This window comes from Argiope bruennichi, chromosome 11, assembly GCF_947563725.1.
Source record: "Argiope bruennichi chromosome 11, qqArgBrue1.1, whole genome shotgun sequence".
In the NCBI taxonomy this organism is placed as follows: domain Eukaryota; kingdom Metazoa; phylum Arthropoda; class Arachnida; order Araneae; family Araneidae; genus Argiope; species Argiope bruennichi.
The window spans coordinates 33,768,751-33,780,848 of NC_079161.1; the positions used below are offsets into that span (position 1 = coordinate 33,768,751).

General features: G+C 30.3%; 1 protein-coding gene across 1 annotated transcript in view; it reads right to left on the reverse strand.

The window, feature by feature from the left end:
• The window catches only part of LOC129957214 (limbic system-associated membrane protein-like), a 67,152-nt gene that overhangs the window by 24,310 nt on the left and 30,744 nt on the right, over positions 1-12,098 (reverse strand). Inside the window, exons 2-3 of the mRNA XM_056069436.1 lie at positions 1,315-1,416; positions 194-397 (exon numbers count right to left, since the gene is read on the reverse strand). Of these exons, the coding sequence (XP_055925411.1) occupies positions 194-397; positions 1,315-1,416 (306 nt within the window). The remainder of the gene's footprint in view (positions 1-193; positions 398-1,314; positions 1,417-12,098) is intronic.

Here is a 12,098-nt window from a genome sequence, read left to right on the forward strand (position 1 = left end):
ATTTAATTCATGTATGCAGCATTAATGACCATAAAACATCATTTAATCCATGCATACAGCATTAATGACCATGCAGCCTGACCTGATAAGGAAGTGTAGTATTTTTTTTCTGCAACGATATTTCTTTGTTATCAAGATTTCATTGTATCTAAACAACTGTGATGTGAGAATTTCTCCTGCATAAGTTACTCACCTAAAACTTGTATTCTATGAGTCACATTAAGGAAATGGTGATGACTAATGAGACAAACATATTCCCCAGCATACTGGGGCGTTATATCGTCAATGCGTAGTGAGGAACCATTCACCAAATGGATCTTTGCATCTCGGGACACTGATATTGTCCCAGAGAATAATATCCGGGATGGCAGGTGTTTCCAGATTCTCACTTTTCGATCTGAAAAATGAAAAAACAGGATGTAGAGTATAGGTCAATGAGAGAAAAGATTAGCAGATATAATTTTGCTGATTGAGCTATAAAAATAGAGATTGGTTATCATGCTTTGCAAGATTATAATGTAGGAAATATTTGCCCTCATGAGAGCTGCTCAATAAGACAGTGAGAAAAATAGGAATGCGTATTTTTGGGGGGGATTCGCGCATCCTTTTTTGGGAATCATGTACTTCCTAAAGTGCTCCAATTTTTTAAATTTTATCCAAGTAGTTTGATACGTAATTAGGAAGTTGTTTGGCAACCACCTAATCACTCTATGAAATTAAAACCTGAAACTATTTCTGTGAAATATCCGAAAAAAATTAAATCAATACAATGGGAAGAAGGAGTACGAAAAAACTCGTAGCGTAAAAGTCTTCCATTAATCCCAAACAGCAATTTATGAAACAAAAGAAGTTAGGTATTCTCATTATAATAAATTAAGTTACATAATAACATGGTCATAGAAACCTGAAAAATGATAAGGACAGAATTCGGAACTCCTTGTTGGTTTTATTTAGATATTCTTAGTCCAAGAGCATTCTTATTTAGTTCAAATTTAAATAAAATCATAAGGAACTCAATTGTAATATTTTTTATTTATTTATTTACATTTCTTGTGAAAGAAAAGATTATTAGCCGAGATTGAACTCATTACATGACGTGAGTTCCATTTCTCTTCAAGTTCCATAATATGGATGGCCTTTCCTTATAATTATGCAGATGTAGAATCTGATCCTATGACAGATTCCTTATTATTATGTAAATATCCTAAAGTTTGCATTTGTTTTGAGTTCTACTTTATATAATTTTGTGTTTGCTTTAGTCGCGACAGTTTTTGCATTTACTGGCAATTTGGACGAGAGAAGAGGGTTACTTACCGAGATTGAGCACATTGCATGGCAGCAGGACTGTAGAACCTTGTATGACATTCAAGTTACTTGAAGTGGAGAGCATTCGTATGCTATCATCCTCCGATTGTTCTGGAATGAAATACAGGTGCTCAATCATTCAGTTTTGAGGTAATTGAGACTATTATTAATAATCAACAGATCATTAAAATAATACAACCGCCTTTGGCTACCAACTTGTTCTCCTACAGTATTGATATTTTAGCTTGTAAATTTTTAATACAGAATGTCTTTTTTTAAAAAAAAAAATTTAGGTTGTTACTTGATACAAACTGTAAAATATGAATAAAATTGAATCAATTTACTGCAAATTAAAGAGTGTAGGTATTATGAAATAAAAACGGAAATGAAAACTTTATTGCTGAGTTAATGATTGGTAAAAGCATGCGATTGAATATTTTTATAGATGCGTTTAAATTACAGTATACAATATAATGTTTGGGGCAGAATGACCAAATCTGGTCCTTGTGCCTTCAAATCAAACCAAACTAAATTACATTTAAGTATAAATTTTTTAGATGTTGTTATGAAATTAAATTGAACAATATTATTAAAATTAATTTCATTAAATGGGTAATTTTTTTTTAATCCTAAAAGTATGTAAAGACATTTTTTGTAAGATACTTGATGATGTTTAAACCTATTTTAGCGCTCTATTAAATTTTCTGCTTGAAATTCATTTCTTGTCTTCTTTCAGTTGAATAAATGGATTTCTTTGGTGACTTTGGATATCCTTTCCAAAACATTTAATAATATTTTGCAGCTCCTTTATCTTAATGAATCGAAATGCTCAATTCAAAGCAGCTATAAATATATTCAATAGCGCAGTCTTAAATTCTTACGATATTTTGTTTATATTTCACTGTTGCCAATCGACAATAAGTAATAAGAGCGATTTCTGGGCCCTGTGCGTTAGCGTTTAATGGCTATAGATTATTTGACTCAAAGACAATAAAAAAGTTATCTTGAAAGAACAAGAAAGTACCTTTGAAACTTTATGCATTAATTAGCAATATATTAAAGAAGAAAATCTTAATAGAGAAGTTAACCCTATAGGTCTGAAAAGTTTGGACTGTTCAGTACTTATTTATTCCGAAGCAGAGCCTTATCTTAAACGCATTCAATTTGCTACAATAGCATTATTGTTATCAATACCTATTATAAAAGGAAAACTCACTGCAATATGTAGAAAAAATGAGATAATTTAGACCTGAATCAGACAACAATAACCCCTGATAAAGTACCCCTAGTGGTATTACTCTCGACATGGAGGACTTTGTGACCACGACAGATTTATACGCACGTCAGCCACCACACACACGGAGAGTCTTCGACCGACGGAACTCGCAAGCCTAGGGACGCGAATCCAACGCCCTACTAACCAAGCTATCCCGGTCTTCTTGTTCTTTTAAATGGAGTGATTGCAATGAGTGTAGACACGAATTAAATCTGGCTCTCTCAATGCATGATGGGGGATGAATCTTGGATTGGCATATTACTTTACGTAAATAATTAATACATAAAATACTTTTATTTCAAATAATTACTAACTAATTATCTTAAGACAACAGCATTGGAATCGATATTGAAAGTATAAATACTATTGATAGTAATATATTAATGAATCTTTGTTGATGGTTTTTTGATAAACATATATTTAGGGTGGTAGGAGGCAGATCCCTGATTTTGTTTACTTTTTTTCGCTCAACCCCATGGCTGGGGTTTCCTGCATTTTATTTATATTTACTACCAATCCAAAATGGGTAATTTCCCATTTTTGGAAATTTATCTGCCCGCCGACCATATGTCAAGCGTTACATCTTTTGGACAAATAAGGTTGATTATGGGAAATTAAAAAAAAAAAAGGAAAACAACTGCATAGATAACACATTTATAATATTTCTTATCTGACTTGTAGGCTTTATTATAATTATTTTGTGTAAATTTATTTTCGATTTTTATGTTTATTTTGTATTGTTACACATTAGGCATTAGTATGCTATTTTTATTTTGCATCAATTATATATTAGTTGTATCAAAATCTCCCACATCGAATCATTTTTAAACTTTCATTTTTGACATAACCTACAGGATAACGAATATAGGTAAGCATAGTCTCATAGCCTTTCTAAGGATCTAGTTCGTTTGATGGATTACTTATGTTAATATCCGAGGTGATGTTTACACAGAAATCAAATCATGCATATTTCAACAACTGCATTGCATATTTATATTATTTATATGCAGCTTTTACTTAAAACCCTATCAAAACAGCATTTGTTTTAGTACAAAAAGTGCAGATATTGACTAAAGATTTTATATGAAAAAATATATAAGGGAGATTAAATAGAGTCACCATCTTCTAAACGTGTTCATTTTTTTTAAAGAATTTGTTTTCGTTTAAAATGAATGAATTTTATGAAGATAGAATCGGAGATGTGCTAGCTTAATTTTTTCTTTAAGGATAGTACAATGCCAAATTCAAAGCACTATTTAAGTTTAAACCATAAAAAATATTTGTCATTTCAGATATTCATATTATACTGATTTTGGTGTCAAATGATCATCTATTTCTACATTATTAAATAAAGATTTGGAAACCGTAGCTTAACTCTTAACTGGGGAGGTGAAATTTTAGGACTTAACTGGGGGGTGCGGTCTACGAAACCGCATTTTATTTAGACTCAAATTAAATTTTCTAATGAATGTATTAATATGAAATACTGCCAATATATTTTGCACATTTTTTTTTTGATATATAGATATGTTTTAGATATTTTTCAAAATATATTGTCATTGAAAAAAGTAAATGCATTGGAACATACATTTTCTTCTCAAATGACATGTTACAATAAATAATATTCTTGAAAAAGCATATTACTTTTTACTTTTTAAATCATATTTATTTTTACAGTATATGAAGGTATATAGAAGACAATATAATGTAAATTCAACAATTATATGAAAAATAAAAAAAATGACAATGGGTAAAATTGGCCTTTTTTTTATCGGCTTGTGTGACTTTCATAGCACTGTTTTCTTACGCATTTTAAACATACAGATTAAAAACTAGTATAAAAATCAACCTATAAATTCTGTATCTATATCTCTTGGTATATTAATATATTTTATAAATTTTTCAAAATACATTATTACTAAAAAAATTGATTCTGTTTGAACTTACATATCAAAATCAGTTCAATGCGAAATTTCATCGAAAAACTCTTCTGTATAATTATCATTATCACTAAAACCACTTTCTGCTTCATTTAAAAGAGTCTGGAGCACTGCTTCATAATAGGATCAGTAAACTGGATGATATTTCGGGGCCAAAGTTTTAGCGCCATCTTCTAAGCCTTGTTTATCACTGGGACACTAGCAGGGAGCTGCGGTCTTAGAGACCGCGCTCGAAGAAATAACTGAATTATTTTAAAAAGCATCCGCTGAAATCGGTTGAAAAAGTGCACGTGTATTGAAGGTCACAAAACAGGAATCTATAGGGTCAATCCATTCAATTGAGCTAAAAATAGAATAGGGGTGATAGAAAATCCATCGCTAGCGGTCTCACAGACCGTACGTCCCCAGTTAAGGGTTAAAATAAATTCGGTCTCCAGGTCGTGGTCTAAATTGGTGTTTAAGGCTGAAACATTATTTTTTCAAATGATCGAAATGAACGTATAAAAAAGGTAAGAAATAAAAGCCCTTTTTAGTGTGATAGATAATAAGTATAAGTGAGGTCATAATGTTATCAGCATGATAAGTGCTTTCCTTAAAAACATATTTTATGAAATTAGGCATCGTTTTTATTAAAAGTGCATGATTCCGGTATAACTTAATGATACATTTTCCATTCAAATATGGTATAGTGAAAAACTGAAAAATTACACTGTGCCTTACTTGACTGAAAATTAGTTCAGACCAAAGAATTTATTACATGATCATATAATTTAATCTGTTTTAGGAGCACAGTTTTAAATGTTTATAATCATGTTACATTTAGCATCAATTTAATCTGTTATTGAAAAACGATTTCTATTATAGCTTAAATCAAACTTCATAAACAGGTAAAGGTGGTTCACTGGTTTAGATCGTCTTCTGGGTTTGGATTTCCACGCATATCTTATTCAATGAATCGAAATTGGAGCATAATTATGGTATAATTTAATGGCACATTTTTCACTCGAGTATAATTCAGTGACAAATTGAAAAATTACATTGTCTTATCCTTCGTTGGCAATAATTTAAATTTCTATTAAAGAATTTATCATAAGAATAAATAATTTAATATATTTTAGAACCGTTGTTTTATATGTTCATAATCATTTTATATTTAGAATCAATTTTATGTTATTAAAAAAGATTTCTAACATCGTGGCTTAAATTAAAGTCCGCGAACAGGTAAGGGTGGTTCAGTAGTCTAAATCGTTTTCTGGAATGGGATTTCCTTGTCAAAATCAATGGATCGGAAATTGAACTCGTTCAATGGATCAAAATTTGCAAATGCTGAAAGTTAATGGAATGAATGACGCTTAAGTATAACAGAATTTAAAAGATGTTATAATCTCAAAAGCATTAATAAAACCCATCATTCTTTAAAACAAGAAATTTGAAGAAAATTGAGCTCGTATTTATAAAGAAAGTATAGCCACCGTAAAACATATTGGTATATTTTTCATTCAAAAATTGTAAGTACAATGCTACGTTCAAAAATTGTCATTGTACAATCTGTGGTTGATTGTAATTTAAATTTTGATCAAAGTATTTATGGTAACTTTAATTCATGCAATTTATTCATGGAAGACTGATTCAGATTTTTCTATAAACTATACCTGAAATCTATTTTAGCACTTAAAAAAGATTTTTTTAATACTATAGCTCAACCCTTATCGTAGCAAGATTGCTTTTTTGAAGAAAAGCGAAAAATTGTATATTTTTATAATAAATAAATAATAAAAAATAGTATATTTTTATAAAGTTGTATGGTATACTATACAAAATAAACATAAGGGTCAAATAAAACTTGAACGCCAAGTAGGTGCAGCATAATGGTTTCGGTTGAGTTGTTACTTATGGCACTTGCCATAGACAAGTCTGCTGACGAAGTCAGCGATTTCAGCCGAATTGGTGTAGAAGCTTCTGAGAGTAAAGGCCCCTGAGCACCAGAGGACAAAAGCTCTGACTTCTAGCTCATATGAAGAGGACACTCACACACTCGCTTTCACAACTGTTTTTTACGGGGGGGGGGGTCACTTTCACACACCTCACACACAGATAGGGAAGAACAACCACGCCTGAACCAGGACTTAAACCCGTGACGCCTAGTTCACGGGCAAAACGCGCTACCCCTAAGCCATAACGCCGGCATTCAGGCAAGTTCTGAAAATGATTGCCAAATTTACCTTTTTCCTTGGAATGATGTAGATAATTGGTAAGGCCTCTTCGTTGAGCGTAAAAATATGACTATAGGCCAAAATCCCACTTGTCTATTATGTTCTTTCTTTTAAAAATTATTTTCACAAAAACTTTTTTTTTGTAGAAAGTTTAATTACCTTAAAGCTTGTCGTTACTTTCTTTTCTCAAAAAGAGTATAATTCCAAATTGAAAAATGTCATTAGATGCCTGATTCGTATTTATATTCATTATATTCTTCATTTCATTATATTCTTATTCTTTCATTAAATTCTTGAATACTAATATTCTTAATTGATTGCAAATTAAATTTAGATCGAAATATTTATCGTAAGACTAAACTATATAATTTGTTTATGAATCGCTGTTTTAAATGCTTATATTTATTTTGTATTAATTCAAACTATTAAATGAATGTCTGTAAAGTCGTATTCTAAATACTGTTCCGCCTCAAGGAAGGTGTGGCGTTGTGGTCTATGTTGTGTTCCATGTTGTGTTCCGTGATCAAACCTCACACTTCCCTTTTACAATGGATCGAAATTAGCGAATGAGCAAAGTTAATTGAAAGATAATTTCGCTGCGGATAAAGATAAAAGATATTTTAATGAGATCATAATATCTCAAACATGATAGATTATTAACTTAAAAATGTTTTTCATGAAAATTGAATTCGTATTTATGAAGAGATCACCGCTACTCTGTAAGATGTTGGCGCATTATTTAGTTAAAAACAGACAATGACATATTGAAAAATCTCATTATAATATTCTTGATTGACTGTAGATCAAAATATTTATCGTAAGAATAAAGCATATAATTTTCTTTTGAAACACTGTTTAATATGTTTATAACTGTTTTGTATTCGATATCAATTTTATTCAAACTATTAAATGAATGTCTGTAAAGTCGTATTCTAAATCCTATTCCTCTGCTAGGTAAGTGTGGCATTGTGGTCTAAATCGTGCTCCATAATCACAACTCACACTTCCCTTTTTCAATGGATCGAAATTAGCGAATGAGCAAAGTTAATTGAAAGATATTTCCACTGCAGATAAAGATTTTTAAAGCGATCATAATATCTCAACATGATAGATTCTTCTTACCTTAAAATATTTTTCATGAAAATTGAATTCGTTTTTATGAAGAGATTACCGCTACTCAGTAACATGTTGGCGTATTATTTAGTTAAAAACAGACAATGACATATTGAAAAATCTCATTATAATATTCTTGATTGACTGTAGATCCAAATATTTATCGTAAGAATAAACCATATAATTTTCTTTTGAAACACTGTTTCAGATGTGCATAATGGCTTTGTATCTGACATCAATTTTATACAAAACTATTTAATGAATGTCTGTAAAGTCTTATTATAAATTTTATTCCTCTGCACGGTAAGTGTGGCATTGTGGTTTAAGTCGGGTTCCGTGATCATATGCCACGCTTATCTTTTTCAATGGATCGAAATTAGCGAATAAGCAAAGTTAATTGAAATACATTTTCACTTCGGATGAAGACTAAAGATATTTTAATGAGATCATAATATCTCAAACATGATAGATTCTTACCTTAAAAATGTTTTTCATGAAAATAGAATTCGTTTTTATATGGAGATCGTCGCTACTCTGTAACATGTTGGCGCATTATTTAGTTAAAAACAGACAATGACGCATTGAAAAATCGCATTATATTATTCTTGATTGACTGTAGATCCAAATATTTATCGTAAGAATAAACCATATAATTTTATTTTGAAACACTGTTTAATATATTTATAATTGTTTTGTCTCTGACATCAATTTTATTGAAACTATTTAATGAATGTCTGTAAAGTCTTATTATAAATTTTATTCCTCTGCAAGGTAAGTGTGGCATTGTGGTTTAAGTCGGGCTCCGTGATCATATGCCACGTTTATCTTTTTCAATGGATCGAAATTAGCGAATAAGCAAAGTTAATTGAAATACATTTTCACTTCGGATGAAGACTAAAGATATTTTAATGAGATCATAATATCTCAAACATGATAGATTCTTACCTTAAAAATGTTTTTCATGAAAATAGAATTCGTTTTTATATGGAGATCGTCGCTACTCTGTAACATGTTGGCGCATTATTTAGTTAAAAGCAGATAACGACATATTGAAAAATCTCATTATGTTATTCTTGATTGACTATAGATGAAAATATTTATCGTAAGAATAAATCATATAATTTTCTTTTGAAACACTGTTTAAAATGTTTATAATTGTTTTGTATCTGACATAAATTTTATTCAAACTATGAAATGAATGTCTCTAAAGTCGTATTATAAATCGTATCCCTCCGCAAGCTAAGTGTGGCATGGTGGTCTAAGTCGTGATCACAAATCTCACTTTCTTTTTTCAATGGATCGAAATTAGGGAATAAGCAAAGTTAATTGAAAGACATTTCCACTTCGAAAAAAGATAAAAGATTTTTTAATGAGATCATAATATCTCAAACATGATAAATTCTTACCTTAAAAATGTTTTTCATGAAAATAGAATTCGTTTTTATATGGAGATCGTCGCTACTCTGTAACATGTTGGCGCATTATTTAGTTAAAAGCAGATAACGACATATTGAAAAATCTCATTATGTTATTCTTGATTGACTATAGATGAAAATATTTATCGTAAGAATAAATCATATAATTTTATTTTGAAACACTGTTTAAAATGTTTATAATTGTTTTGTATCTGACATAAATTTTATTCAAACTATGAAATGAATGTCTCTAAAGTCGTATTATAAATCGTATCCCTCCGCAAGCTAAGTGTGGCATGGTGGTCTAAGTCGTGATCACAAATCTCACTTTCTTTTTTCAATGGATCGAAATTAGGGAATAAGCAAAGTTAATTGAAAGACATTTCCACTTCGAAAAAAGATAAAAGATTTTTTAATGAGATCATAATATCTCAAACATGATAAATTCTTACCTTAAAAATGTTTTTCATGTAAATTGAATTCGTTTTTTTTGAAGAGATCACCGCTAATCTGTAGCATGTTGGTGCATTATTTATTTAAAAACAGACAATGGCATATTGAAAAATCGCATTATATTATTCTTGATTCACTGTAGATGCAAATATTTATCGTAAGAATAAGCGGTATAATTTACTTTTGAAACACTGTTTAAGATGTTTATAATTGTTTTGTATCTGATATCAATTTTATTTAAACTTTTGTTAAATGAATATCAGTAAATTATTCTGAATCCTATTCCGCCGCAGGTTAAGTGTGGCATTGTGGTCTAAGTTGTGCTCCTTTGGTCATTTGTCGCGCATAATTTTTTCAATGGATCGAAATTAGGGAATGGCTAAAGTTAATTGAAAGGCATTTCCACTGCGTATAAAGATAATAGATATTTGAATTAAATCATAATATCACAAGTATGATAGATTCTAACTTCAAAAGTGTTTTTAATGAAAATCAAATTCGTTTTTACAAAGACAGCACAGTTACTTGATAACTTGTTGACGTATTTTTGAGTCAAAAATAATATTATGACAAATTTAAAATTTCCATTATATTATTTATCAAAAATTTATTTTATAATGTAATTTAAATTAAATTTTATAGGTGTTATTTAGTGGTCTAATGTTATCTTCTGTGAATTGAATTTTGCGTTTACAATATTTTAAAAGATTTAAATAATCGATTGATAAAAGTGAATAGACAGATTTTCTCATTCAACATATAGATAACAGATAAATGGAAAGATCTTATTGAAGGTATAGATAACAGATAAAAGGTAGGATTTTCTCATCCAACGTATAGATAAAGATAAATGCAAAGATCTTCTCATTCAATGTATAGATAACAGATAAAAGGAAAGATCTTTTCATTCAATGTATAGATAACAGATAAATGGAAAGATCTTCTCATTGAACGTATATATACAGATAAGTGAAAATATCTTTTCATTGAATGTATAGACAACGGACTCTAAAAGAAGCATGATGTCTTCTTTCATTAAACGAGCTTTTTTCATGAAAACTGAATTCACTTTAATGAAGAGAGCATAAATATTGTATAGTTTGATGGTACATTAGGCACTTTAAAATGGTACAATGACTAATTCGGAAATCGTCGTTATACTATACTTGAATTATAGTTCAGATCAAAATAATTTGTTGCAAGTTTAGATTATTATATCTGGAAGACCGAGTTTAGCTCTGAATGTTTTTTTTTCTGTAAAATCGCGTTTTTTCGGAAAAAATATTTAGATACGAAGCACATATTGATTTATATATGAATATCCTTCAATCTTATTTACATATGAACTGATTATTTAAAATTAAAAAATAATGAATTCATTTAATTTAACATGTTATTCGAAACAATCTGCTACATTACAGTATTTATTTTACAGTTTATCAATCATTACTTATATTTTTGAATCTACACTCAAATTTATCATGGCAAAATCGGGTTCGAGAGGGCGCTATATGGCATTGTCAGCATGACAGCAGATAGAAAAAGGCTCTAATCATTAGTTATAAAAAAAAAATGTTTGTTTAAAATCGCTTTTTTTTTCAGGGAAGATACCTATCTAGATAAACTTAAAAAGAAAAAATATTAATTATAAATGCATAAGTAAGGAAATAAAGTAAAGAACGCAAATCGAACCGAGGACCCGCAACAAGCCACAATGTTCAGACCACTACACTGCACCGCCCATGCTTCGAGTTTAGTTATATTAACGTCCCGTTGTCAAGCAACACTAGGGCTATTTTAGGACGGACCTCGTAATTTTTGAACCGCTGTCAGGTGACTAGGATGACACCTGAGATAGCAGCCCCTTCTCCACACCGCACAACACCAATGGGAGGACGTTTGGTCCTGACGGAATTAACGTCAAACAGACCCCCCTTACACGACGGTTCTGCTATGGGATCGGGTCTCGAACCAGAAACCCTACGGCTCATGAGCCGAGACCTTACTACCAGGCCACCGCGACCCTGCCCCCATTTCGAAGCGGAAGTTCAATATATTTATTATAATAGTTATTTATAAAAAATTGTGTAAAATCTGGTTTTTCCAGGAAAGGTGCCTGTATTGATAAATTTAAAAAGCAAAATCTTATCTAAATATAAAATTTGATCCAAATCGTTCGAGCCGTTTCAGAGATAAACGAAATAAATTTATATTTATTTTTTTTAAAAAAGAAAGATACCAAATAGGAAGGAGAACTAAAGATTAGTGATGCCGTATTTTTCTTATTTACCTTTGTATCGTACATAGTTTTATATTGTGGCAAATGAACAAATGAAACAGACGTTTAGACCAATTATCATTCCGTATAGAGTAAAAACGTCAG